This window comes from Poeciliopsis prolifica, unplaced genomic scaffold (genome assembly GCF_027474105.1).
Source record: "Poeciliopsis prolifica strain line A6 unplaced genomic scaffold, Auburn_PproV2 SCAFFOLD026, whole genome shotgun sequence".
Classification (NCBI taxonomy): domain Eukaryota; kingdom Metazoa; phylum Chordata; class Actinopteri; order Cyprinodontiformes; family Poeciliidae; genus Poeciliopsis; species Poeciliopsis prolifica.
The window spans coordinates 6,529,351-6,556,225 of record NW_026562401.1 but is presented as its reverse complement, the minus strand read 5'-3'; the positions used below and the strand labels follow the sequence as shown (position 1 = coordinate 6,556,225).

Sequence of the window (26,875 nt, the reverse complement as noted above, 5' to 3'; positions counted from 1 at the left end):
TTGACTTGAAACTCTGAATCAGCTGCAGTTCAAATCTTACAATAGGCTTTGCTTCACTGATCTCTCACAGCTTCAGTTATTCTTTGGAGTTGTGCAGCTGTTTCCAACATTTTTTCCTTCCAATTGATTTTTATATTGACAAGTTTGGAGTTGGCAATTTTTAGCAAGGACCTCGTGTGATTTCTACTTCACAGTCTCTGTACAAACCAGGACAATTTTCCTGTATTGTCTCGTATAATATTCTAAATTTCATAAAGAAATTAATTGAAATAAACTTTAGAAATATATTTCTGTAGTAATGGAGCTACACAATTTGAGTTTCACTTTTTAAAATTTAACTAATGAACTGAACTTTGTTCAGTTTTATTGAGATTCCCCTAAAGAAACTCATAAATTTCTAATTTGTTAGCCAAGTGTCACCTAGAGACTCAGACACAAGTGGTTCTCAGATATATTACATGATTAAGATGAATTTCTTGCTCATCAGAACCTTCACAAAAACATTCACATTGAGAGTAATTGAATCCAAAAATGATTAAAATCAGCAGATTATGACTGTGACCTACCCAACATGACCAGCTGAGTGATGCCCTGCTCGTTGCCGTCAGGATACGTTGCGTATTCGCAGACGTACCGACCCTCGTCTGTCATCCTGACGTCACGGATCTCGATGGAAGGGCTGGACAGCTCTGGCGGACTGGGTTTGAAGGCGACTCTGCCCTTCATCTGGGACTCAGGGTAGTTGGGGCCATAGTTGGGGTGGAACACAGCTATGTTCATCCTCTCTCCATCCTTCGGCTCGTATATCCAAGTGACCTGCAACGGAGCACGTTTGGGGTCAGCATAAAGCAGCAGAGAAGAATTGCGAACCTCATTTATCACAGCATCGATAAGAAACACCGGAGAGTCTTTGAAGGCGTCCAGATTTAAATGTAAACTACACGGAGCAACACGTGCAGAATTACAATCAGGTGAGTTCAGCAGGTATGAATATGGATGGGAATATTTCCAGGAGTAAAACTCTCAGCTGTTCTCTGGGAAGCTGCTAAAGTTGTGCACTTCCACTTCATTTAAATGCAACTAGTAGAAGAAGTGGCTTCCATTACCATATTCAATCCCCTGAAGCAAAATGAAGCTTAGTGTTGTTTATTTAGAGTAATAAAACATTAAGCTCAAATGTCATAAAAACCTACTGGCTGCCTTAGAATGATTTCTGCAAGCAATCGTTTGTTAGATTAAGGTTTAATTTGGCTAATTAAAAACAAAAACGGCACATGAAGCTGAACTGAAGATCTTTTGAGTTCAGTGAATTGTTTTTATTCACCTGCACAAAACTTTAAAGTTTTGTCAAAATGTAACAATCATAAATTATAGCAGTGAAACTGCTACACAGTTTCTGCAAGTTTCAGGAGATTAAGTACAAGACTTTAAAGCTGCAATCGACAACTTATAAAAGTATGTTTTTAAAACATATTTGTTGAAACTGTTGGTATATTGTGATAGTGCAGTATGAGACAGATAATCTAAAAAGAACAAACAAAAGGAAAAACAAGCTCCTCTTCCTTCTCCCTGTGCAGAAATACAGCACCAGTCAGAAACAACCAGTCAGAGAAAGGACGTAGCGCTGTCAATGAAGTTCATGTAGGCGATGCCCACACTCTCCCCCTTGCTCTCTGCTGTGCTACATCTGTTTTTCTTAATAGCCGTTTTCCTGGAATGTTGGTTTGTTTCCTCGCCATTAGCATTAGCAGCTTAGCTGATGTTTCTTTTCCATTAGCTAAGCTGCATAAAACCACCAATCTTGAGCTTGTACATGCTGTGCAGAGTAGGATGTGAGCAGCACATTGTGATTGACAGCACCAAGACCCTCCTCTTGGCTCTGATTGGCTGTTTGTCTTAATGGCGTATTTATGCATATGGCAGATTTTTGTCCAGTAAGATCATCTGTCAGAGACAGTTTTAACAAATATATAAAACCTTTTCATTAAATGTTGCCTACTGCAGCATTCATCACAACATTTATTTATTTAAATCCTACAACTTAAAAACAAACTCAATTTAAACACTTAAGTAAAATTTACCAAAATTTGATTTAAAGGCCTCATCACCTCTATGAGCCACTTAATATTTTGTGTATTTCGGACGAAACAATAATATTTTGACGGTAGCTAAAGAGTCAGTGAACTGGTTTTGAAGAGCAATGAACAAGGAAAAGCGAAGAAGCCAAAAACCAAACAGGAGGAAGGTCTCAGCTGTTTCTACAGCGGTCTAAAGAGTTTCTGCTAAAAACTAAGCAATGAGGTGAACTACAGCCAAGATATCCATGAATTATTTTTTGGAGACACACCATGAGCAATTACGGTTTGAGCAAGTGTGTTTCCATATTGTTCTCTGGACTCGATTGGTTGAACGAGTGTAAGAACCACAAAACAGCAAAGACGCAACCAAACCTGGTGACCCAAACTGGAAATTTGTGTCAATTGTTGCCATTTTGGTTGCTATGCAAAACAAAATGAGCTTCTGGCAGCTGTTTGAGAGAAATACATTTTCTTCGGCATGTTTGAACACTTCATTATTAGATTTTCATTAATCGATTTCACCGGCGCCTCCTAATTTAAACAACACAGCTACCCAGAGCAGGACTGGCATTTACAGCCATTTGCAACAGAGCGTGATTATTGTCCTTCATTGTTTATCATAATAGGACTGAATGAAGTGGTTGTAAACAAAAGTACCGGATATCAACCACTGGCCAGCATTGCCATTTTTTTCTGCTTTTGCAGCGCCTAGTAATTTGCTCCTTTGTCCTTTACTACTTTGTGTGTTGTGAGGGTATCATAACAGATTATGCAAGCGTGTTAATAGCATATTTGTGTTCTCAACGTGGGTCAGAGTGATGCTGCATCAGTAGATTTGGCAGATCAATTTATATGGCAGTATTCTTTAACGTTGCCAAAAAACATGGGTGCTTTATATGTTGTCTCATCTCCAACTAAAAACCAGTAAGCAAGCTTAGCATCGTTTTCCATATCTGGCAATGGTGAGCGTGTTCTGTTCCTGCTTTTTAAAAATATACTTATTTCTTTCTAAACTCAACATTGTGATCATTTTATCTGCTCCTCCACATTTATATTCGTTTTGTATATGATCTTTATCCCTAGATTGCAGCATCAGAGGAAAACTCGCTCAGCATCAACAAGTTTAATCTACAAAAACTCAATGATTGCTGCTGGTGCCTCTCTCAAAAATAAGATGTACAAACAAATGGGAAATGGGCTCAATTTCTAAAGCACTTTTCCAGTCATTTTGACACCTCAAAGAGCCATTAAATGTATAAAACACATTTATACACACATATGCAGCTCGGTGGGCCACTTGGGGTTGAATGTCTACATTGACATTTGACAGGAGGAAGCTGGAATCAAACCTACAACCTACAACTACTCTACCCCCTGAGCCATAGCTGCCATGTATAAATGTAATATGACACTTCATGAAATTCAAAACCTCAACATATTTAAGACTTCTTAAAACCCCTAAATGGAAAATAAATAAATTGGAGCCTTATGAGGTTTTAAGACCCTGCAGAAACCCCGTTTTATTTCCAAGCAATTTCACCAAATTACTGAGCCACAAGGCAGCAGCAATATGCTGTAATGTTTGGGTGAAGAAAGCCAAAAGTGTACAGCAGATATGAGCACATCACTGAACACAGATAATCAAATACAGATTTACGGAAAAAAGAAAAGAAAAAAAAAAAAAAGATAATTTCATTTTAGAAATGGGAATCTGACCATTGTTAGCTGAATCCCCGTCAGGTCCGGGAAGGCGCAGCGTAGGTTGACCGTCTGGCCGGGATAAGAAGCTAGTTCTGGTTCCACCTTCACCCGCTGACCCGACGTCCCTGCATGAAACAAAGAAGAGAGAGAAAAACATTAGCCACAGTCATTTCCTACACCAGGGAAGGAAAGAGAGAAAGGGAGCGCAGGAATCATGTCGGTAATAAGCCTGATGATAAATGGGGACTGTGTGGATCTGTCTGGTACAACAGAGGACAATATTAGTGAACCCAGGCAAGTAGGCCAAGAGGCTGGTATGTCTACATGACTGCTCATGTGGATGAAGTAGCTCAGAAAAAAAAAAAAAAAAAAGTGGGGGGCAAATGTGCAGTGGGAAAAAAAATGAAAACCAGTCTTCTTTTGAACAAAGGTCATAAATCATCAGGATGGGATATGCCTCTCTATAGCCTGCCATTTGCTGTGCCGACACATTCCTGTGTAACAGCAGAGTCAAAATAAATATGCTTTTCTCAGTGTGAGAAATACAGAGCGGGAGAGTTTTACTCCTCTTTCTGTGTGTGCGCCTGTTTGTGTGTGCAGGTCTCTGTGAAAATGTAATTACTTGTGTGAATAAGCCCACATTAGTTTATGTCAGCAAGATGGCACCAGTTTTAAGAAAGAATGGATTACCTGCAGTTGCACAACTTCAAAATGTCTGCAGGCGTTGCTGTGGAGCGATTGCGTGTTTGCCAACAAGCTACAGATATGCAGCACAATTAGCTGCAGGACCAGCTCCACCAGTTCGGGCCGTGTCAGAGCTGCTGCACTGAAACTAATGTGAAACGCGCAGCTGAGTCGAAGCTGAACATGCATGAAACGTAGAGACGACTAGATAAGGGCAGCGCTGTCTCTCATTTGACAAGCAATGAACAGCACATCTCCAAATCTCAGGGGAGATATGAAATATCAATACAGAGGAGGAGATGAGGGCAGAAGGAATGAAAGACTGAGTGGGAAAGTGGAGGAAAACAAGACTTTCCTAGAATAACATCAGCTCTCACAGCACCAGCCCAATTTGCAACCACAAAACAACCCCCTTGTAGCCACAGAGAAACCTCTGGACAGCGCTAACCAGCCGGTGGGAGCAGCGCTGATCCTTTTTGGGGTGAAACATGGAACATTTTCCCCCGTGTCCCGACACACAAAAACCAGGCACGTCAACAACACCCTGCATATTTGTGAGGAACCCCCAAAATAGATCTTGCAATGCAATTTTTCTGATTTATCTACCTGACCTGGTCTAACAATACTCTGGTCAACTTGTGTGACTGGAGCCGCAAGAACACAACGAAGCAGAAAATGAGAAAACTGGATTAAAATTAAACCTTTTATTACACTGTGGTTTGGGTGTATTGACAAAGTCTGCTAGATTTATCCAGAGTGGTTTTCTAATTGTCCTTTCATTCAGCATACGGTTTGCTAATTATAGGTTTCATTGAGCGGTTTGGACTTTCCAGCCCACTCAGTATGCTAATGCTAGTGAGATAAAGTTAATAATGTGTTAAGGTATCATCTAAAGCTCATGGAATGCTAAAGGTTAGCAGGCTAACACTGTGGCATTTAGCAAGTGGGTTTTTAGCCGTTAGCATGGAAACTGAATGGTGTTTCTCTGTTTGGTTCTGGGTCTGCAGAGCAGACCAGAACCAGAACAGTCTGGATGGTCGATGCAATGACAGCAGGTCTTTACTGAATGATGCTAAGTTGTTCAGTGATTTATAAACTAATCGTAGTTTAAAGATGATTCTCAGAGCTACAGGAAGCCAGGGTAAAGTTTTAAGAACTGGGGCGATGCTCCATGTTCTTGGTTTTAGTGAGAATGCGAGCAGCAGCTGAAGAAGTTATTCAAACCTGTGAAGAACCTGTCACAGTAATCTGTGTGACTAAATACAAACATATGAGTTTCTATTTGATGTTTATAGGTCTTTAACTTTGGTTAATTTTAGTACATTGGCTAAACATCTTTATATCTTTCTGATGATCTACTTGATTTCTGCAGGTTGACTATCTTTAAATGTTTTTAGACGCTTTAATTTTTGTGTATACATAAATATTGTTTTAAAGTACTTCTGCTTTACATCAAAATGTGTCTCTTTTGATGGTAATATTTCCCTTTTTGCTACTTTTATGAATCCAAACATCACGTGTCGCTATATTTAAAGCTTATGTTTACAAAACAGAGAAAATATGTTAACATTTAAGCTTTTACAAGGAATGTAATTACACAGTTTTGGAGCTTTTAAAATACTTTTTAAAAAAACTGTTGCTACCCCTAGACCTGTGCAAAAGAAAAACACAGCAACTGTGCAACAGTAAAAATATTCCAAGTTCAGGCATGTTTGTCCTGTGTGCGCAATCAAGATGCACAAACAAGGCAACGTGGGGTCAAGATGGAGGCAGGTTGGCATCAGTCATTCAGTTGCAATGAGAGGAGACAACACAGATCAGCTCCCGTCAGAGTGGGGAGGAGAGACAGGCTGGCCTCAGACTCCTGCAGCCTCCGGAGAAATGAATATTACACAGCCTCAACCTTCATAACAGAGCCCCTCCTCCCACACACTCTAAAAAATAAAAACCCTGAAAACTTAAAGTGTCACTAAAGGGGGAGACACAGGAAGAGAAGTTCAAGCATGAATATGAATATAAAACGCTTACATTCACCCGCGTGTGTCATGTTGAAACGCAAGTATGCGTTTCAGAAGGCTAATTGAGAGTATAAACATTTGGAACAAAGTGGTCACACTACAACAGAAGGTAGGGACTGGCAAAAATCTAAAGAGAACTGGGGAACAAAAGACGGTTCAAGGATAAAGCAGAGGAGGAGTAGAAAGAAGGAGAGCAAGAAGATTTAGAGGAGAAGAGAGAGAGGACCAGAAGCAGAGTGTCATTGCTGCTCTACTTTACTAAACCTCCGTTGGCTGCAGGTAAGATAAACGCCAATATGTAAAACCTGAAGCATCCGATCCAAAAACTGCACTCTTCAACCTTCTCAAGTAGTTGGATGTCAGTAACCTAAGTACTGTCACCTATCATTATGTCTTTAACTCCCACATGATGTGCGTGCACACAGACTTTTTATGCTAATGGCGCTGTGACAGCCCTGCCATATTAACATAGTCCTCTCACTCTGATCTCCAGCCTGGTCACGCTGACATTTCCATATTTCCCACCGTTCAATTGCGGAGAGGAAAATGAATCTGAGAGGGGTGTGTGCTGGAAGGATGGTGGGATAAAATGATGAGATGAAGGGAAGACAGCCTGGGAATGCACAAGTGACGGAGGACGGATGCAAGAAAAGTGAGGATGAGAGGGTGTGAACAGAACGTTGGCGCCAGGAATAGAGGACGTAAAGAGGGAGCGAAGAGAGAACGTGTTGAGGGAAGGAGGAGGCGTTGTGAGCGGTAAACAAGGTTAATAGGAGACAGTTGAGGGACAAAGACGTCTGGCAGAGAGGAAAAGAAAGAAGTGAAAAGGCGACTATAAATGAAGAGGTGATGGTTGATGACGGTGGGAGAGAATCAGAGCGCGGAAATTGATTCAGAGTGGACTCCACAAGCGAACACATTTCCACTGTGTGACCACAACCATTTTCCTCAGCCCCATCACAATTTTACCCAGGCCACTTCTATTATTTCATAATAGTTAGAACAAATGTAAAGTCTAAAGATGTTTTAGACATTCAGATCACTAAATTATGTGCAACAGGTTCCAATGGGGAATTAACTGTGCAAACTTACTGATTGTTTAAATTTGTCTCAGAAAGTGCATCTTCACAACTTTCTAACATAACATCTCAATAAAATTGTTTGCAAGTGTATTTCTGAATGCAGGGATTTATTCCTTAGATTTTTTTTAACTGAAATTCATTTTGGATAACTGGATTTAAATCAGTTTGCCAAACAAAGGTGTAATTTAATATTGTACAGTTAAGTTATTGAAAAGGATAGCCTTTCTAAAACATTAAACAAGTCAGCAATGTTAAAGCTAAACTGTAAAGGTCCCTTCAACTAGAGCCATTTACTGCCCCGGTTCTGACTTGGATCATGAAAAAGTTTTCTGATTTCTGACACTTTATTACTGATGTATAGTACCTCCAAACCTTTTGAAAGCTGGATAGACCTGACCGACACCTGATTTGGTCCTTGTTCTTGCTGTGGAATAGATGAAACAATGGCTCCATAAAGCCACCCTGGCTTCTGGAAAAGGTCCCTCCAGTGGAAACGCAGCGCTCACGGGAAATCACAGTGCATATAAAGGAACAGAGTGAAACTGTGAAAAAGCTATAAGAGGCAAGAGTGAGAAAAAGGGGGGGGGGGGAAATTCCCACAAATTCTAATTTGCTCTGCAGCCCATTTGTGGCTTTTAAAACCAAAAATGCGCTTATCAGTGTGTGTCCGCCTGCCTCGCTGCCTGGGAGACTGTCTCAGATGCCTAATGGCATTCACGTCCTCTGCCTGATCGCCGCAATGCTGAAGAAAAGCAGCAATGTTAGGGGACAGGGCGTGCAGGCCGTCAACTAAAATATCTACTAGTCTTCAGAGCTCAGTGGCTCTGCCATTTCATCAAGCTACCGGCTTCGCGCTGCCAGGTGGGCTACAATGAAGCGTCCCCCTCCCGCTCTTCATGTTCTTGAAGATTGCTTCCAACCGGCCTATTGTGCGAGAGTGCGAGCGTGTCTAAGACGGAACGCCGCAGAAAGAATGTGGGTGTGTTTTTCCTTTGGCCTCTCCGGCACACAGCTGTCTCAGTAAGCATTCTGCACTTTTCATTATTCTCACAGGTCTGTGTGAATTTCTCCATTTCCATTATTTTCCTATTCCACAGCGCTCACCCTCTGCTCTGCCGCAGAACGTTTTTGTACAAGCAGTATGGAGAGCAGCTTAAGCAGGATCATTTATTCTCAAGGAAAAGTTTCCGAATAATGACTTGTAGTTTCTTGAAAACTTGTGAATAAACTGGATATTATTCATTTACTACGCAGTCAAAGAGTAGGGAGCAAACTGTGGACTCGATGCATCCTTGAATATGGGAGAAAAGCAGCGCTAAGGAGAAGTACCAAAGGCTGAGCCATTGGATCATTTTGTTTATCCATTGTTCAAGAGCCTGGGTTATATTTCAACTAAACAGCCTCCGTTTCTGCAGACGCCTTGAATACATGTGGTTTCTGAACAGGAGCTCTGCCAGACACAGCTTTGAGAAGCTCCCAATGAGCAATTTTGTGCTGTTTAAGAAACTGGCACCAAGGCTCTGATAATGATCCAAGATTATGAGAGGTTGTCTTTTTGTGTTGAGAGGCTTAAATTGTTTTGAAATGGTCTGAAATTCAGCATGAGTGCTTTAGGAGACATTTATCTTATATTTAAGATCTTAATTAGATTAGGATGGGGATCATTTTACATTTAGTCCATCAGCACAAATTACTTATAACAATTGCAACTTTTAGCCAAGATGGACATCATTTGTTTGAGAATGAACTACAAAGATTCAGTCTTTAGTCTGCAGCTGCTCGCCCTCCAACAGGAACAGAAATTGGCCTGTCTTCTTTGGATTCTCACTCATTCCAGAATGAATTTTAAAACATTTTCAAAAGGTTTTACGCTGGCTTATTCATCCTCCCACAGAGGAATGTCCTGCTAAACCTGGTGCTTTTAGGTAATCTTTGGGATATCCAAAGAACAAAGATTTTCCCTGTCTGCTCCTGGATGTGAAAAGAATGGACCATTTATCTTTTACTTCCTTAGATTTGCAAAATCCTTTAAACATACAACGTTTTAGTACAACCTGGCCAATAAAGCCTTACTTCCATTTCATTCATCGGACAGATTTCCCCTTTTCCACTTTTCCAGGCTAAACTTCATAGAGATGTCACTCCTTTTTAGCTTCAAACAACAAAACAAAGGTTCAGCATGAATTATAGCCGTGGTTTCTGCAGTTTCAGGCTTTAAAAATGGAACATGTAAAATTTACAAATTGTCAGAATAGGATTTACCTGATTATCAGAAATTAGGATGAGTGGCCGACAGATGAAATGACAAAAGGATGAATAGATGAAAAGAAGAATGGAGTATTAAAAACTTAACAAGTGTGCAAGGTCTGTATCTTGGTGCCACAAGAAAGACCGTTTATTTCCCATCAGATTTTTCCACATATGTAAAGAAATAAATTTACATAGCAGTGGAATCCAGTATGTGGGTTGCACCCATGGAAATCTTGTCAAACCCTCCGAGCCAATGACAAACATCTCCTTTTGTTACAGACTTATTGAATTAGCCAGTGTGGTTAGATCTGCCACCGCGGCACAAACGGCACACCCAAACTGAACCCACAATGTAACCAGAGGACATTTAATAAGAACAGAGACATTGGATTCCCACTGGTAACCAATTCTTCTCAAAAAGCACAGTGGAAAGACCTTCTGCTGATATTTACATCAAAACAGTTATACAAGTTATTATAAATGCTTGTTTTAACTTGATTAAAAATTAAATCAATTCGGAGACAAAGTTTCTGACTCAAAGCTAAAAGTCAGATATGAGGAGTTTTAAAGCTGCAGTTCTGTACATCAACATTTCTGCCCTTTTGTTTCCATCCGTTCCTCCATTACTTGCCGACATACAACATCGAAGGCTGTGTGACTGTAATTTGGGGAGCCGGCCATCCATCCAACAAAGCTACGGAAAGTCCAAAACTGTCAAAAACACTGGCCACTAAAGCTGGTATAAGTGTGCTTTTTGACACTTTAGATAACAATGCCTCCCATCCTGCCTGCGTGACTGACTTCTGTGTGATGTTTGCGTTGTTTTTAACCAAAGCAGATACTGCGACGTAATGCGTGTGTCATGTTGAAACTGCTGCTGGTCTGCAGATATCAGCCTGAACGCAGCCGCTCTGTCTGCGTGCCTGCCTGCCTGCCCACCACTCCCATCAGACATCACCACTCCCTGACTTTCACACACACACAAATCGACAATGAATTAACTCGCATTCCCAGCCCATGTGCACTCACACACACATTTAGATGCGGACAGTTTGATATGCAGAGAGCAGATTCTGGATGAAGCTTAGTTTTGACAGTGGGAGGCAGCTTGACAAGCCAAGAATAAAACCAGGAAATGAAGACTTGAGATGTGTCTCGTATTCTCATTGACCTTTCCAAAGGGCCTTTTCTAATCAATAACACATGGGAAGGCTACTTTTAGAAGTCACATTATGGACTTCTCCGATGACATCCTATATTAATGCATCCATGCAATATGCTTTTTCTCTACAGAGCAGCAGAGTCAAAAGCCCCTTTGTTTGATAAAAGAGGCATACTTCAAAGACTTCAAGGCTACCACAGGAGATGGACACTAATATCACCACAGACGCCCTACTGGTGAAGAAAAGCAATAGAGAAAAATGAATATAAATAAAAGGTTTACGGTTACAGAGAGGTTGCACACAAAAGACAGGTGGAATAAAATCTTTGTGATGCAACAGGAGCTGGGGAGGGAGAAAAAAAAGTAAAACAAAAAGAAAAAAGTACGACATTTCACTTTGTTCACAGTGATGAAATATCTGATAACAGACTGAGTGCAAGTGTGAAGAGAGAGTGAAGAGGAGAGGAACTGGACAGAAATAAGGAAAGGAAGCAGAAATGCATGAAATGTGACAGAAGGGGAGTGAAGGAGAAAGAGGGGATCAGGGGGAGGGACACTGGGAGACATGAACAGGCTTCAAAGTGCCAAGGAGAAATGAACAGCTGGAGGAGAGATCTGCACCAGGAGGTATGAGTGTGTGAGCTTAACGAGGGTGTGTGTCTGCACATATTCAAATGCATCTGCACACTGCTGCATGCTCTTCGTTTAGCTGTTTATAACAAACATGCCCGAGGACTTGGGCGAACATCATTTGCAAAAATAAGCATTTGCCATTTTAATTAAGTGTATCAACATCAGGAGAGAGAGACCCACTGGGGATATTTACAAAACTCTGAACAAGGGTCTAATTTCGTCCTTTCAAAACTATGAAAAACTTCAACTTCACAAACACCTGACATCCTGCTCTACACTTCGCACAACACCGGATTGCAACATATTTTCTGTTCGGTCCATCTTTGACCCACTGTCAAAGTAAAAACACAGATTTTGACATTGAGGAAGAATCTGCAAAGCAAGAGTCAAAGCAACCATTTAGTTTTGCTAAGACAGAAGAGCTTTCTTCTAGTTGGCAAATGAATTTACCTGCAGTGATCAAATTGGAACTTTGCAACTACGCAACTTTGAAAGTGAAGATGAATTGATTAATTTGACTATTTCTAAATGTAAACTGAACTAAAGCTGCACATGTATTTTCTAATTTCAGTGTGCAATATTCAGATTGCTGAGGACTACTTTGAGCACTATACATTCCAAGTGTTATGAACTTATATTTTTTTAACACCAATATAACATCCAACCAGGTGGACAGAGTCTCATGGCAGCAGATTCTCAAACTGGACCCAAATGATGTCCAAAATGTAAAAGTCACAAAGTCACTGGAGCACAAAAGAAAACTGAACTCTACTTGATATTATTTCAATATTAAGATTTTGTAGATTGTACAAGATGTCAGTTGTGAATCTGCAATTTATAATTAAACCAAATTGATGATGGAGAGACGGACGGACAAACAATCTGATGACAGAACGATGGCTGCAACAAAAATATTGATGGTGTATTGCTGGCTTGATGAAAATATTAAAAATGAACTGATAGAGGAAAAGATTGATGAGCTGATGGATGAATGACTGGAACAACAGAGATAATCCAAATAATGGATGAACAGAAAGGGAGATGAATGAAAGGATGAATGCATGAACAAATTTATAGATGGAATTTAGACAATAAGACAGTGAATAAATTAATGTTTCTCATCCTTATCCAGCCCTGAAAAATATGTTAAAATCAAGTTTCCTAATTTCACTAATTATACTGATTATTATTGTAATAAAATCAGGAATATTCTCAAAGCCTAAAGGAGTGAAAAAATAAAAAATGAGACCTTCAGAACATTCAGCTGTGTGAGTCTTGACAAGATGTTAAAAAAAGACGACAAGCTCCTCCAAACAGCTTCGTCTGTGGACTTCCCACTTACATCCACCACTCACCGTCCGTAACAAATAAAATATTTCATACCAGACCAGCTGCTGGTCAAACTGGCCCAAAACAGAAATCCTAAGGCTGGAATTAAAACCCAGGAAAAAATCAGGAGAGGCCCATCCAGCACAGACACCAGCAGGACGATGAATCCATAAGCCAGCAGCAGTCACAAGGCCTTAAATGATTTAGCATGGGCCAGGCCAGGAGGAACACAAATAAAACACCTGAGGGATTAAAGTGACTTGTGGTCACGCAGAGACAAAACACGTTTCCACACCAACAACTGCTGGAAAAGCAAAACCACATCCAGAGCGGCGCTGGAGGAAACGCTCTCACGCAGTAGAGGTTCTCCTCTCCACCAGGAGTGAATAATTTATTCGAGAGTAGGAACGAAAGCAGAGGTCTCCACCTCCCCTCACCTCTTCATTATTAATAAACACCAACATCCACACTGTACCTTACTCAGAAAGGAGGGGAGCGCTGAACGAGAGAGAGAGGGAGAGCTGGGGTTGGGGGAGAAGTGGTCAAGGAGACTTCCTGTCTCTGGTATATTACAGCATGAAGCCACGAGGCTTTCATGACCATCATGTGATGCTTTCAAGCGTTAAGTTCTGCTTGTAACAAGTCGTCCAGTGTGGACAGAAAGGACACAACCCTCCTGTGACAAACAAATAACGTCTGCTTCTGTGCCGTCCTGCCATCGCCACAACGACAGCCCAGTGAACAACTGACTGAATAACTTACTGGTTGACAGACACCCGGCTCCCCTGCGGGTTCTGGTTCTGCTTTGTCTGTTTCTGGGCCCAGCACATCATTCTACCTCTACGGATCCTGCCTCCCCCCCTCCGTCAGTGCTGTCCTCCTCTGTCCTGTCTTTTCATTTTGGAATAAATCCGTCTCATCCCTCTGGCTCATTCAGCTCTTCTCTGAATATATACGCTGTTGTTTGTTTTTTTTCTTTCTTTTACTCTAGTTCTTTTCCTGCCTGATTTCTTCGGCCTGGCTCTGTTCGCTATCACTCCTCATGGTAATTGGAGTGGGCATGTTATTTTAGCGCTGCATGTAATATTGAGTTTGGAGCCGGGTGGTCATAGTGGCGGCTCTGCAGTCAGAATGCAGGTGTGAAAATGTAAATCCAAAGATTTGGAAATGACTTTCCCATAAGTCTGCAGTCAGTGTCATTGAAATATCTCGATCTGTTCCCCATCTTGCATTCTGAAGCCTTCTACCTTCTTATAAATCAAAACGACAGATCACACGGCTTTCCCCTCAATCGTCTTTTGAGTGCATCCTTTTGTGCGTTTGGTAGCACTTCCAGAGTCTGAAAGCATCTCGCATCGAAAATAGCCGTGAATTAACGGATCAGGAGACGCTACAAGTGCCAGGTACTTCCACAAAAATCCCAAGATGACAGCGTCCTCATGTTTATCTCCTTCCTCATCTTTTCAGCGTGCATACACCCTTTCCGCAGCATGTCAGTCAGCCACAAACATAATGTGATTATGCGTCCTATTTTCGCCTTCCTAACAACACTTCCCCTACCAAGGTGTCGGAGAGGATATTTTCAGGCGGGGTGTGATCATTCGCTCAACCCGAATTAAAAAATAACCACGCCGTCTGTTGAGGCGAGAGGAATTCCTCTTCGGCTTAGTGTTCGAACCCAAACACAGTTGTGTTTTACAGGTTTCTCTCTGCCCACATTCACCTTTATTTCACCTTGGGTCTTTGCAGCCGCTTTGTCTCCAACTGAGGCAGGCGTCGGTCAACACCACCGACAAGTCCCAGCTCATTTGCAGCAGAGGGCGAGACGCCAGACTAATTTATGTCACACATTAAAGGATTAAAAAAGCCGAGCTGTTATGGAGGAAGGCTGCTGTTCGCAGAGTCATTCTGTCAGGAGGATCGCGCAGCATGTTACCAAATGAATGGCAGCCATATGGGAGGCAGAAGGTCAGGCAGCCACCACAAGCAAACAAACAAGGAGGAGTGTGGCAATATTGTGATTAACCGATGACTCTGGCCATCGTACGACAGAAACAACCAGCTGGAGTGCAGTGAGCTACTCTGTGAGATTTAACTCAAAACAAAAAGATCCAATGGTAGAAATGGGCAGGTCACAAGTTTCAAGGTATTACAAGGTGTTTTAAATCCACTTAAATGTCTAAAGTCCTTTAAACGGCAAGTCAAGACAGGTTCTAGAGTTTCACTAACTGTAAATCCTTATTCTCAGCGTCGAGCCCTGACCCGGTTCTGTGTGCTCCTGATTACGCCTCATCATGTTTTACCCATGAGAAAAATAAAGCAGGCTGGTTGGCAGCGCCACCTATAACTCATAAAAAAGTAATTCTGTTTTCAAATCGTAGTAAGAAAGAGCGAAAACTCTGAAAACAGAATCAGCCCAACTAAATCAGTTTGTCCCAGTTTTTCTCTAAAACATATCAAACCAGAAAAAAGTGCCTACATTAAAACAGAGACTAGTCATTCGGATTCTCCTCCTCTTCATCTGTGTATATTTGTTGCTTTTCTGTTTGAGAGGAAAGCAGTAGAGCCACTTGAACTACTTAAAACATTAGAAATGAGCCAGAAGTTGCTCAATTTAGAGCAAAGCAACATAGAAACCATCCAGAGTGTGTTACTGTGAATAAAAGGTCCAAATATTTCCATGAAATGTTGAGACCAGTGTGTTATTTCTTCAGGTTGAGAAAGAGAGAGTTCAAGATTAATTAGCAGATAACAGGAAGGCAACATTTCTTATCCAGATAAGACATCCACATTCTGTAAGGAGACTTTGCGATGCTAGTCCTGCTATTTGCACTAATGCTTATTCAACAGCCTAAAGATGGATAAAAATATCAGCTCTAAGTCATTAAGTCTGTACTTCAGAAATAGATTGGTTTCACATTGAGACTTTTCTTTCGCACAGTGTGACATCACTTCCTATCACCATTCATTTCTGCACATGCAGCAAAAAGGCCAGAAAAGATATTTCAGCAAATGTGAAAATAAGGAAGGCTGTTTGTTTCCACTGTGAGTTTTAATTAAAGGTGTATTGGGTGTGTGAACCACTGAAGCACTATTGTAACTGTAACTTATCTATTGCGGTTTGTAACCGTGATTGTTTTACTCAAGGTTGTGGTTCAATGTGAATCTCAGTTTTTAAATAATCATGGGTTGGAATAACCAACCTCAGTGTTATTAGGATTCATCGTGATTGTGACTCATCTCAGCAGAGCTCCGCAGTTAATTGCTCAAACAGTAAAAAGGATGAATATCTAATTAGTCCACCTGCATTTTCAAAGCACAATGAGAACACACAACTCCCTCCGAATTACAAAAAAAAAAACAAGCAAAGCCACAATGAGGCAGGAAGATAGCAACAATTAGTAAACATCAGGCACGCAGGATGCTGAGGAACAGAACAAAAGGACATGAGTGAGTGACAAAAAGATAACCAAAGCAATTAAAAGTTAAAAAGGAGGCATTCTTTGTATATTAGCGCAGCTTCATTGTATGCACCAAAGTTATCTTTCCGCTGGTCTGCAGCGAGTCGACGGGGTTGGCAGGGGATGGCCTTTTGTCTTGAAGTGAGAAAAATAGGCAGGTTGTATGAAACCAACACGCTCCACCTATCAGTGCTGGCATAAAGGGGGGAGGAGGAGGCGTTCCTGACGGAGGGAGGGAATGAAACTGAGGCGGAAAGGAAGAGAGGTTTCAGGCTTTATTAACACCACAAAGAAACATGGTGAACTTGTGCTCACGGTTGCTTCCCCGCTCTGCCTCCATCTCCTCCCTTTGTACGTAATGTTTAGATCAACTTTGATTACTCTCTGATGAGCAGTCACTATGACAACTTGCCTCGGGAACATTGTGTATTGTTTTGAAGCTGATAGACGGCTGAATGAACAACCGATAGACAAAACTGCAGCTCAAGGAGACGGATCAAACAAGACGGGAGCATAACCTGATATTTTCCCTGAAGCCACTATGTTAAACACAATTATACTGAAGAAAGTAAAGACATGTGGCAGGATGGATGAATGGGGACTTTTAAAATGAAGTAATACAGAGGGAGGCTTTGTGGAAACATTAAAAAAAAAGAGAGAAAAACTTCATTTATCCTAGGAAACTGTACAATTATTTAAATCCACAGAAAAGATGAGAGTAAAATGAAAAGAAAAAAAATATCCACGCAGTGACGCAGCGCTCACATAATTAGGTTGCCGCAGAGGAATCTAATAAATGAATAAAGTTGAGAACAATACCGTTCAGTCTGTTTCTGTCATGGCGTGATAAGCTATTAAACCTGCAGATAAAAAGGGACAAGGTCAAAAAGCCTTCATAAATTATTTCTAATAGTGGGAAAAGAATAACTGCACAAACTGGCAGCGATTCTCCATTAAAGCTCCTTTCATCCCACTATAAGTGATTGTTTAACTGGAATTAATTTTGGCCCAATTAGATCCCATTCACTGCAGTGACGCGTTCTCGTTAGACAGACTGTAGACGTAGCAGGTTAACGTTCTGCCTGGTTAATTACTTGAGCTTCTGCGACAAGGCAGCAGAATGTGGAAAAGTCGGAGACAAACTACAACCATAATGTGGCAGTGCAGAAACAATCTGAAATCACTTTAATGTCATTTACAGACTGTGTTCTTTGACTGCAGCTCTGCGCTGGTCATATATCCTGCAGCCAGGCTTACGCATAGATTTTCTTCCTTTAGCCTCGCTGATCAATAAATAGGAAATAAACCAGCAAGGATTGTGGAATGAGATTTAGTTGATCAACAGTTACTGAGGCACTTTTTGTTTTCTCTTTGACGTTTTCCTCCTCGGAAACTCGGAGTAAAATCTTCCCGAAACGAAGGGGGCTCACAGGTAACAGATTTTCAAACATTGCCAGCATGAAAGTAAAAATAAATCTTCAATCCAAAAGCAATAAAAACCTCATTTTCCCATAATATAGAGAGACTATAAGCCTTTCAGTGAACCATAAAGAACGACAATGCTTCCAGAGTGTTACGAGACACAGCATTAGCTGAAAATTACAGTTTAGACCATAAAAACGAAAATGGGATTAACTGAAGTAGATTAAGCACAAAAACCTCTGCTGACTGGCAGGGGAAAAAAAGAAAAACAAAAACAAGTTACATTTATCAGTCAATCTGTACTTATTGAAAGACACGACACCATCATTCTTACTGAACTTAAGAGGAAAAATATCAGTTTCATAAAATTTATAGTAAAACAGAAAGAAACAGTGAGACCTAATTGCTTAAATGTGAAAATCATTCTTACTACTGCAAACATTACAACACATTATCCTCACTCAGACTCCGATACATTAGCAAAATTAGAAAATACACATTCAAAATATATGAGAAGGTTTCATTTTTATTTATTTTATGGCAAAGAATGTTACAACTTCATTATGCTCTTTACAGACTAACTAATGGGCTAATACGAGATGGTTAGTTAATTTGTTTTTCCTTTAGCCTGCAGTCTAGCAGACATGTTTGTGGTTTGCCAACTTTAGCTTTATAACTGGTGTTACCTTGTTAAAAGTGGGTGGTGCTCCTTTGGTTTTCATGCCTTCACTGTGAGCTTGTCGTGCGTTTGTATAACAATCGTTTTACATATTTTTCATATTTTCACTATTTGATTCCAGACAGACATACTTCAAGGAACTGAGGAAGTAGTTTTTTTCTTGGGGAAAGGTCAGTGACGCTGTGTGGAAATAGTTAACAGAAAATAAATTAATTTACCATTTCAATACATTTAAGCTCAGAAGCTGAATTTTTCAGGTTTGAAAAGGGGGGCAAGTTTTAAAATTGTAGGTTTCTCACCAACACTAAGCCTGCAAAGAAAGCTGATAGTTGTAGTTTGAAAGTGCTGATGGTTTAAATTATTATTATTTGCAGACATATACAATCTCCTTCAGAGCAATTCTTCACATAGTTAAAATGCAGAAAATGCATTTTATTATACAGCAGGAAGCCTGGTCAGAATTAGCTTTTTTGGACCAAAATAATGTGAACAAACAAGGATTTTGACTTTGGTTTAGATTACAGAGATTGAGTATGAATGTACAAGCTTCAGATTAAATAAAAATAAAATAGGTGTGTGAAGGTAATGTTCTCTTCAAAAGTTTTTTTCTTTTTCAGATCCAAATTCAACACAGCATAAATAGGTTCCACCACATGTTCCTAGTTTAGTTTTCCACTGCTTGCATTTACTTTGCAAATAATATTTTTCTTCCAAGGACAGACAGCCCAAGCACGCCACCAATACTTTTGTCCAACTTTTAGAGTCACATAATAAAGAAGGTTAAAATTTAGCCTGAAACAGCTTCGCAGACACACTGGGGCCAGATGTGAAGTCCCTTGTGAAGGATCATAAAGAAAAGCACAACAAACAAACACTTGCAGGGACCGCCACTGGTGCTGGAGTGGTCTCCTGTCAGCTCGTTATTACACCAGGTTGACGCTGCCTTTGTTTATGACCTGCCCCTTAAGGCGGAGTGACAGTCAGAGGATTGGGGAAGTGAGCTATAGATGTATGGAGGCGCAAACAGAGAGATGGACCTGCTATGCTCCAGCGTCTGGCTTCAAGGACAGATGAGCCCTTCAATATCACAGCCTCTGTGTAATTGGACCAGCACTGTGTCACGCACCAAAGACTTTCTCCTTTTTTGTGTTATATTAAACGCTGCATGGGCATCCCCCCCGCTGTGATTTGCTACGGAGACCAAACCCAAAAGGGGGAGACTTGAACAGATTTAATTACATTCATAATTCAACCATCTTTAGCTGTAATCACCCAGGGTCAAAGGAAATCCACTTTCCAGCTAGCCGCCCACATCCTCACTGCCGCCTGGATTTTCAGGGGAATTTCACTCACAAGTCAAAACCTTGAAAACAAAAGTAAACACAGTTCTTGGTATGCAGTGGTGAAATATTAACAGACTTGATCTCCCTTCATGAAGCGCAGTATGAGAGTGTGTGTGTGCGTGTGTTTGTGTGTGTGCGCGCAGCTGTCTGATCCTGTGTCTCTGTGGCCGCCCGGCTGCTGCGTCTTCGAAAAAATAAAAATCTGCCGCTGCGTACATCTCTGTGCGTCTGTCTTCTAGTCTTCCTGTGTTTGCTGCACCTCACAGCCAAATCACAGCTCAAGCAGGCAGCCTTTCCGACAGAGAGGGGGAGACGAGCAGAGCAGATCAAACGCGAGCCAACTAATCACAGACGCTGGCTAATTAGCGCAGTCCTCAAAGGGGAACCGGGAATGAGTGATGATTCCCCCACTATGAAATTCCCACTGACGCTGTGCCGTATGCCACCGTGTGAAGAGAGAGACCAGAGAGGCTAAAGTGCAAAGAGAGACACCTCTGGCCTTGTAATCTTATCATCTGAAAGCACAGGGCAAAGTGGCGCTCAATATCCCTTATCAGCGTCTCGGTTGTGTGCCTGTAACACACATACACACACACATTCACAACAATATTTTATCTCACAGTCCTTAAATTAGACTGCATGTAACGTTTTCCCATTAAGGGATTTCTGGAGCGATTAAATCCCTGGCGCAGCGATATTCCAGCCGCCATGGCGGAGCGCAGGTTGACGTTCCCGCGTGTAAGCTCCGAGTGCTGATTAGCTGCCGGATCTGCTGCACTGATCCCAGATTTCCAGGAGATCAGAGCCAACCAATTTACAGATGTGCCACATGCGCGCACGCCCTCAGATGTAACCAGACTGTCCAGAAGCAAATTCAGCCAGCCTGAAGTCATCACAGCACAGAGAATCCACCTCTCACCTTCTCAAATGACAGGAGCTTTTTCTTCCTTTTACTCCTAGTGACATCAAACAAGGAAGCACCTGTCAGAGGATGCTCAGTTCAGCAGCAGCTCTCAGACACAGACAGCTAATAAAGGTAATAAGGGCAGACTGCTGAGGGAATTTGGCTTTAATAAAATCCACTCCTTCAAACTTCATCTGTACGAGTTGGGTTTTTTTATCCACATCATTAATATAAGCATCAAACCCAACTTGGAAATGGACTGGAGAGGCATAATATACAGGACTTTGAGACCATTTTCTTCAGAGCCTCTTGGACCTACTGCTGATGATTAAGAAAGAAAAGAACATAAAAGCACTGCTGTGACTGACTATATTTATCTAATAAGAATATCTCATGCCTCAGAGAGTGCCATCTCTGTAAAACACAGGTTCTTTATTTTAAAAAACAGGTAAATTATTAGCAGAGGTGACATTTTTAACGGTCTACCGCATCTAGTATCAGTGATTAGCCGAGTTAGCAAGACTGGTGCTACGAAAACAGCCTTCATGTGCATTCCCACGAGAACGTGGCTTCGTGCCTCAACTGTCTTAAAATGTAACATGTCCAAAAAGCTGCTGACATTTTCAAATTCAGTCTGACCCAAAACTTTCAAAAATACAAAAGAGAAAAAAAAAACAAGCAGCTCTGCAGATTTAGCCTTCCCGTTATCTACTTGAAGTCTCTCTCATAGGCTAACTAAAATGCAGCCTATTTATCTGCTTCCTCTGACTTTAAATCCTGTCTTATAAACAGTCTTCTTCATTTAGTTATAGCGTCTACACTAAAGAGTTGCACTAAAGTGACATTTTGAACTTCATATGGTGAATTTGCAGATCTTTCATTCAACCCAATATATAACATATATGGCATCAACAAAAAATTACAGCTGTTTATACCAAAATGATAAAACATTATGATTAAGAAAAACCCTAAAAAACAGAAAGTGCTACCAGACCTTAAATCATCTGTCGAGACCCAGGATCTCACAATATGTGCTGAATTTACATATAACAGGAGGATTTTGTGCAGCCAGTGACCAATTGAACAATAATATAAATTTTCTGTAAAATTAAAATAATTTTGTGAAATTAAAATCAACTTTGTATTTGAGTTTGAATCAAGCATCAAATACAAAGTTGAAGGAAACAAGAACTTTTAAATGAGCATCACACCCTTGTTAAGAATTAACAAAACTACTTTGTTCATTTCATTACAAGTGTGTGACAGATCAATTTAGAAAATAAAATCAAAATATTTGTTTTTCAAGCAATAAAAGTCCACCCACAGAGCCATAAACAGTTTACATTTTTCTAGCAAATAAAACATAAATCCATTTTCCACCCACTCACTGTACAATAGTTGTTTATTTCAGAAAATGTAGAAAGGTACTTTTTCCCCTGATAGTCTAGCTGCCATTCAAGGTCATTCATGCAGAAAAATTGGCCTATTCTAGAGACCGGCAAATTTCTCAGTGAATCTCTAATCTTGACTCTCGCTCTGCTCTTCAACAGCGCTGTCACTATGGAGAACAAAGTCCCAATATTCAATATTTCTTTCATTTCACCAGGTTCACATGGGAACAATGATCTTCGCTTCATGCTTTTGGAAACCATCACCAAGGGCTGACATTTGCGTCACACAATCACAGTGCGACAGCTGGCATTCATGTAGAATACAAACAGATTCCCTGACTTATTGTCAGTGCAAAAAAAAAAAAAATGGCTAAACCCTTTAAACATCAACAGCTGCATTGAGGAAGCTCGAAAGTGGAATGAATTGATGGGGCCGGTCAGAGGAAAACAAAAAGGCATCTGAAAATGAAATTAAACTCACCAATTTGCAGCTGTGTAGCGCAGGAAAACGAGGGAGGGGTGCAAACTGTGTTTAGATAAATAAGAGCATGAGAGTCATCTGAGGGGAGCGCAGCAAAGCAAACCAACAGCTGCTGAGCATCACATCTGCTCCGAGTGGAGTCATCAGCAAACAGACAGACTGGAACCGACCCACTGAGGCAAGCTCCAGGGGAACGAGAGAGGGATGGACGGAGGAGAAAGACTGGAAGCAAATGATAGGAGGGCAGAGGGAAGGGGGTGGGGGGATAATACAATTAAAGAGATGGAGGATGAGATTCAGAGAAGCAGTGCGGAAGAGCAGACAGCTCACAACAACCTGTTACTCCTCTCCAACGCTTGCTCGAACGAAGGTGGAGGAATCATGCTGGGGGGAGGCAGCTTGTCGGATTGTTCGGCATGCAACAGGAAACTCAAATCACTTGCTGTCTTTTACCTTCTCACCCTTTCCCTGACATCCTTCCTCCTGCTCCCTTCCTCCCTCCTACCAGTCTTTCCCTTCACCGAGACTGACAGAACAAGTGACGCCTGTGAGAGTAAAGATGAAAGGCCTGCGAGGGAGTTGGGGGGTATAGAGTGCTTTTTTTTTTTTTTTTTTTTTTTTCCTGAGTGTGAGGTGAATGAATGATCCCTCTTATGCCACAGCTCGAGACGTCTCGCCACGACACAATAGAGAAAGAATAAGATATAAACCTCCACTCAGGGCACAGAGGTCATTGTGCATGTTCACTTTGCCTGTATGCTTCATCCACGCATTTGTGCGCCGATGTACAAAAAACAGAAAACATCACTAACAAGGCAGTGGCTGCTGGAACAGTACATGGAGTAAACAATATATTACATCTTGGGCTTGCAGTGAAGACCCTCCCCAAGGTGAAGCAGAGACCCTGAGAAATGCACATTGTTCATTCATGATACCAGCCTCTGGTAGTGAGGGCAACTCCGTAGCAGAGTAAGCAATGTCATTTGGCAGCAAATGAAGGGGAAGGAGAAAAGCAGTTTCTGCGTCTCTCTGAGCTCTCACAGCTAGCTCTAACATTTAGTGAGGCCGGTTGGTGGGACAAAGCTCGGTTTGTGCTCACGTCTCTGCGTGGTGAAATAAACAGAGCCGCTGCCCCACAGTTCCCCTCTAGCTCGCCATCTCCCGTGCATCCTCCGCCTGAAAGAGCAATCTCCTGACACAGCTTGCCTTTCCAAAATATTTACTCACAGAATACAAAAGCCATCCTACCACCACCGCTGATGTCTTAAATTCAAACAAATCATGAATGCACACTTGTTGAGTCCATCTGCTCTGGATTGCACTTTCCTTCCTCCTCACTATGCAGCCTGCGTTTATTTACTGCCGAGATGCCTCCACTCATAACATGTTTATTTCCTTTAGCAGATGAGAATTTGGTAAAAATAAAATCGAGCAACAATACTGGACCACTCCTTCTAACCCAGGAGTCAAACAGACAGTGTTTCAGCACCTTTTCCTGTGCAGTTTATTTCCTTTTTCCTTTGTTTTCCCTATCTCAGTCCAGCACCTTAACTTTTTCTTAACCTTTCACCTTACTGACCTGTGTTCACAAAAAGTCAGCAAAATAAATCAATCATTCTCTGTTTTTAAGCAACTATCCCCAAAAGTGCACAACTCTGAATTTTTGACTTTCTTTTGAAAGGTTATGCTGAAATTCTGCAGTAAATTTATACTTTCTTGGAATCATTTTGTATGAATTAAGAAAGGTCAGGTACAGAAGACTAAAGCTTCCAGCCTTTGGCTACTGCCTGGTCCGTGACCCGCCTTGGGGGGTTTTCTGCACGCTCTCTCTGGGCATGTGTAGTTTTTCTCTGGGTACTCCAGCTTCCTCCTACACTGCTGAGGCATCACTTAGGCAAGTTTATGATTGACGAATGTACATTTCACACAGCAAATAAACAGAATCAGGTTGACAACTTTTGCAGAATTTCTGATTAGGACACCTTTTGCAGGCATGATGTGATTAGAAATAAAATAACACAGTTGTTGGTAGCATCATGGCGACACCAGTGAATATAATAGTGAGATTATTGTCTTTATGGACCGACTGTCTTTCCGAACCTCCACTTGGAGGAGCTCTTGCAGGTCTGGCATGTTTATACGCTGGAAAACGTCTGAGTATATACAAAATTTCAGAAGTGTGGAAAATTTGGATCGCATCGACGCTGCACAGTTGCATCATTTTAATTTTCAAAGGCTGTCCAGTTAATCTGGATTTATCCAATACAATGACATCAAGAAAATCTTACACCGCAACATTAACTGAATACAAGCTTTCAACAAGGCCTCACTTGAAATATCTTTCCCATCTTTTTGAGAATCAAATGCTTCAATCAGTTCTAGTGCTGAAAAGTTTTGCTTTTGTTTGACACATAATGATTTTTTTTGTTGAAGTTGAACTGGTTTAGTGATTGTTGTTTTCCCATGTCTTCCACTTGTGATTTTTTTTCGGCACATGCTGAAAATAGGAAGACAAAGACACTGTGCTCTGATTAATGGCACGTCTGGGCACCCCCTGTTTCAGCATGATTGTTCAAGTGGTCCTGTGGGTTTGCACATGCTAATAAGTAATCATTTTCATCAAAGGGAAAGTCTTCTATCTTTTTCCTCTTGTATCTTTGACTTCTCTCAGAGCTTACCCCATCCTTTTCTGCCGGGGAGGCCTGGGTCCCTCTGGCTACACCTGTGTCTCATTACCGCCACTGATGGTCCAGTAACCGGCTTCTCTCTTCTTTCCCTTCTGCGCCATCATGACTTTCCAGCCTTTGGCTACTGCCATCACACATTTACCTCCGACTGCATAGCCTCCACACATCTTTTCTCCTTTTCGCGTCCATGGGATTCTCTGGAGCCCCTTTCCACCAGCCACTTCTGCCATTACAGACTCAGCACAAATGGGGTTTGTCAACTGTGAGGTGATCTAATGATTTTGTGCTAGGCTAGCCCATGACCTCAATTTATCAGCGAACCCTCAAAGCAGCCCCTCACTCGCTCAAACATTTCCACCTTTGGCACAGTGGACTACATCTTTATTATACTGATTAACTGATTCCAATACCTTCATTATGAAAACAAATTATAGCAGGACTGCAACTGATTAATCTTTACAAACCTTTACCACCAACAGCTCAAAGCCAAAATATCGTCTTTTTACTTGTGTTTATCATTCAAAACACACTGACATTTCCATTAGTTAGTATAGTGAAGCATAATTAGTAACACCAGCATTTTTTTTTTTTTGCATTCAGTTCTTCCATGAGTATATCGATACATTAACTTACACCTAACTTTAAAAGGCTGTAGGACAGAGATCAAGACCAATAATCAATACCTTGAGAAAATAGAAAAAAATGAAAAGGGCAGCAGTGAATGAACGCCCTTTTCTAAAAAAAAAAATCTTTGACAGTGATCTTTAACTAAAAACAGATTATTATAAAATGAGACGATGCAGTCAGAATTTGGCTAAAGACCTTAATTTAGCAATATTTAACCTGATTGGCACTGACAGGTGATCAGAAACTCCAAAATCAAAACTTTTTTGAATTAAGAAAAACGATGAACGTATGGATGCCGTTAAAGGACATCAAAATACATTATGTTTTAATATCTGAGTATTCAAAGCTATGAGAACTTGGTAAACATTGGATGTGCTGTGGTGGGTCAGGGGTTAAGCACAACCCACATATGGAGGCCTTCGTCCTCGACGAGGTTGTCGCCGGTTCAATTCCTGGCCTGCCGATCTTTGCCACATGTCTTCCCCTTCTCTCATTACCTTGTTTTCCTGTCAATTAACTATCAAATAAAGGCCACGAGAGCCAATAAAATCTTTTTTTTAAAACTTGGTATACATCTATAATTGCGTCTCTTGTGGCGTCTCATGTTTAGAAAATCAACCATCAATTTTTAAATCATGTCAGGTAAATCAAGCATAAGTTGCTTTCAGGCTCTAAAATACCTGAAAGCATTAAAGCACTGCTGAATGCATTGAGCACTGCTGAATGCATTCAGCAGTGCTTTAATGCAAGTTAAAATGATGCTAATTTGTGCATTCAGCAGCCTCTTATTTTTCCATCAATCTTTCTTGCTGCATCTTTGTTGTGATCAATCTTATTCCAACTCCACATGAACCACAAAGTTAAAAACTCGCTAAATATCAGTACTTCAGAGTATATTTAAATATTAATTTAAATCTGTCAGAGAAAAACCTGGATTTATCTA

At 41.0% G+C, this 26,875-nt stretch overlaps 1 protein-coding gene across 2 annotated transcripts in view; it reads right to left on the bottom strand.

Moving 5' to 3' along the window:
• Positions 1-26,875, bottom strand: part of LOC129371063 (nectin-2-like) — a 112,581-nt gene that overhangs the window by 68,119 nt on the left and 17,587 nt on the right. For both annotated transcript variants that reach the window (XM_055047423.1, XM_055047424.1), the window contains exons 2-3: positions 3,795-3,904; positions 567-816 (exon numbers count right to left, since the gene is read on the bottom strand). In XM_055047423.1, the coding sequence (XP_054903398.1) occupies positions 567-816; positions 3,795-3,904 (360 nt within the window). The remainder of the gene's footprint in view (positions 1-566; positions 817-3,794; positions 3,905-26,875) is intronic.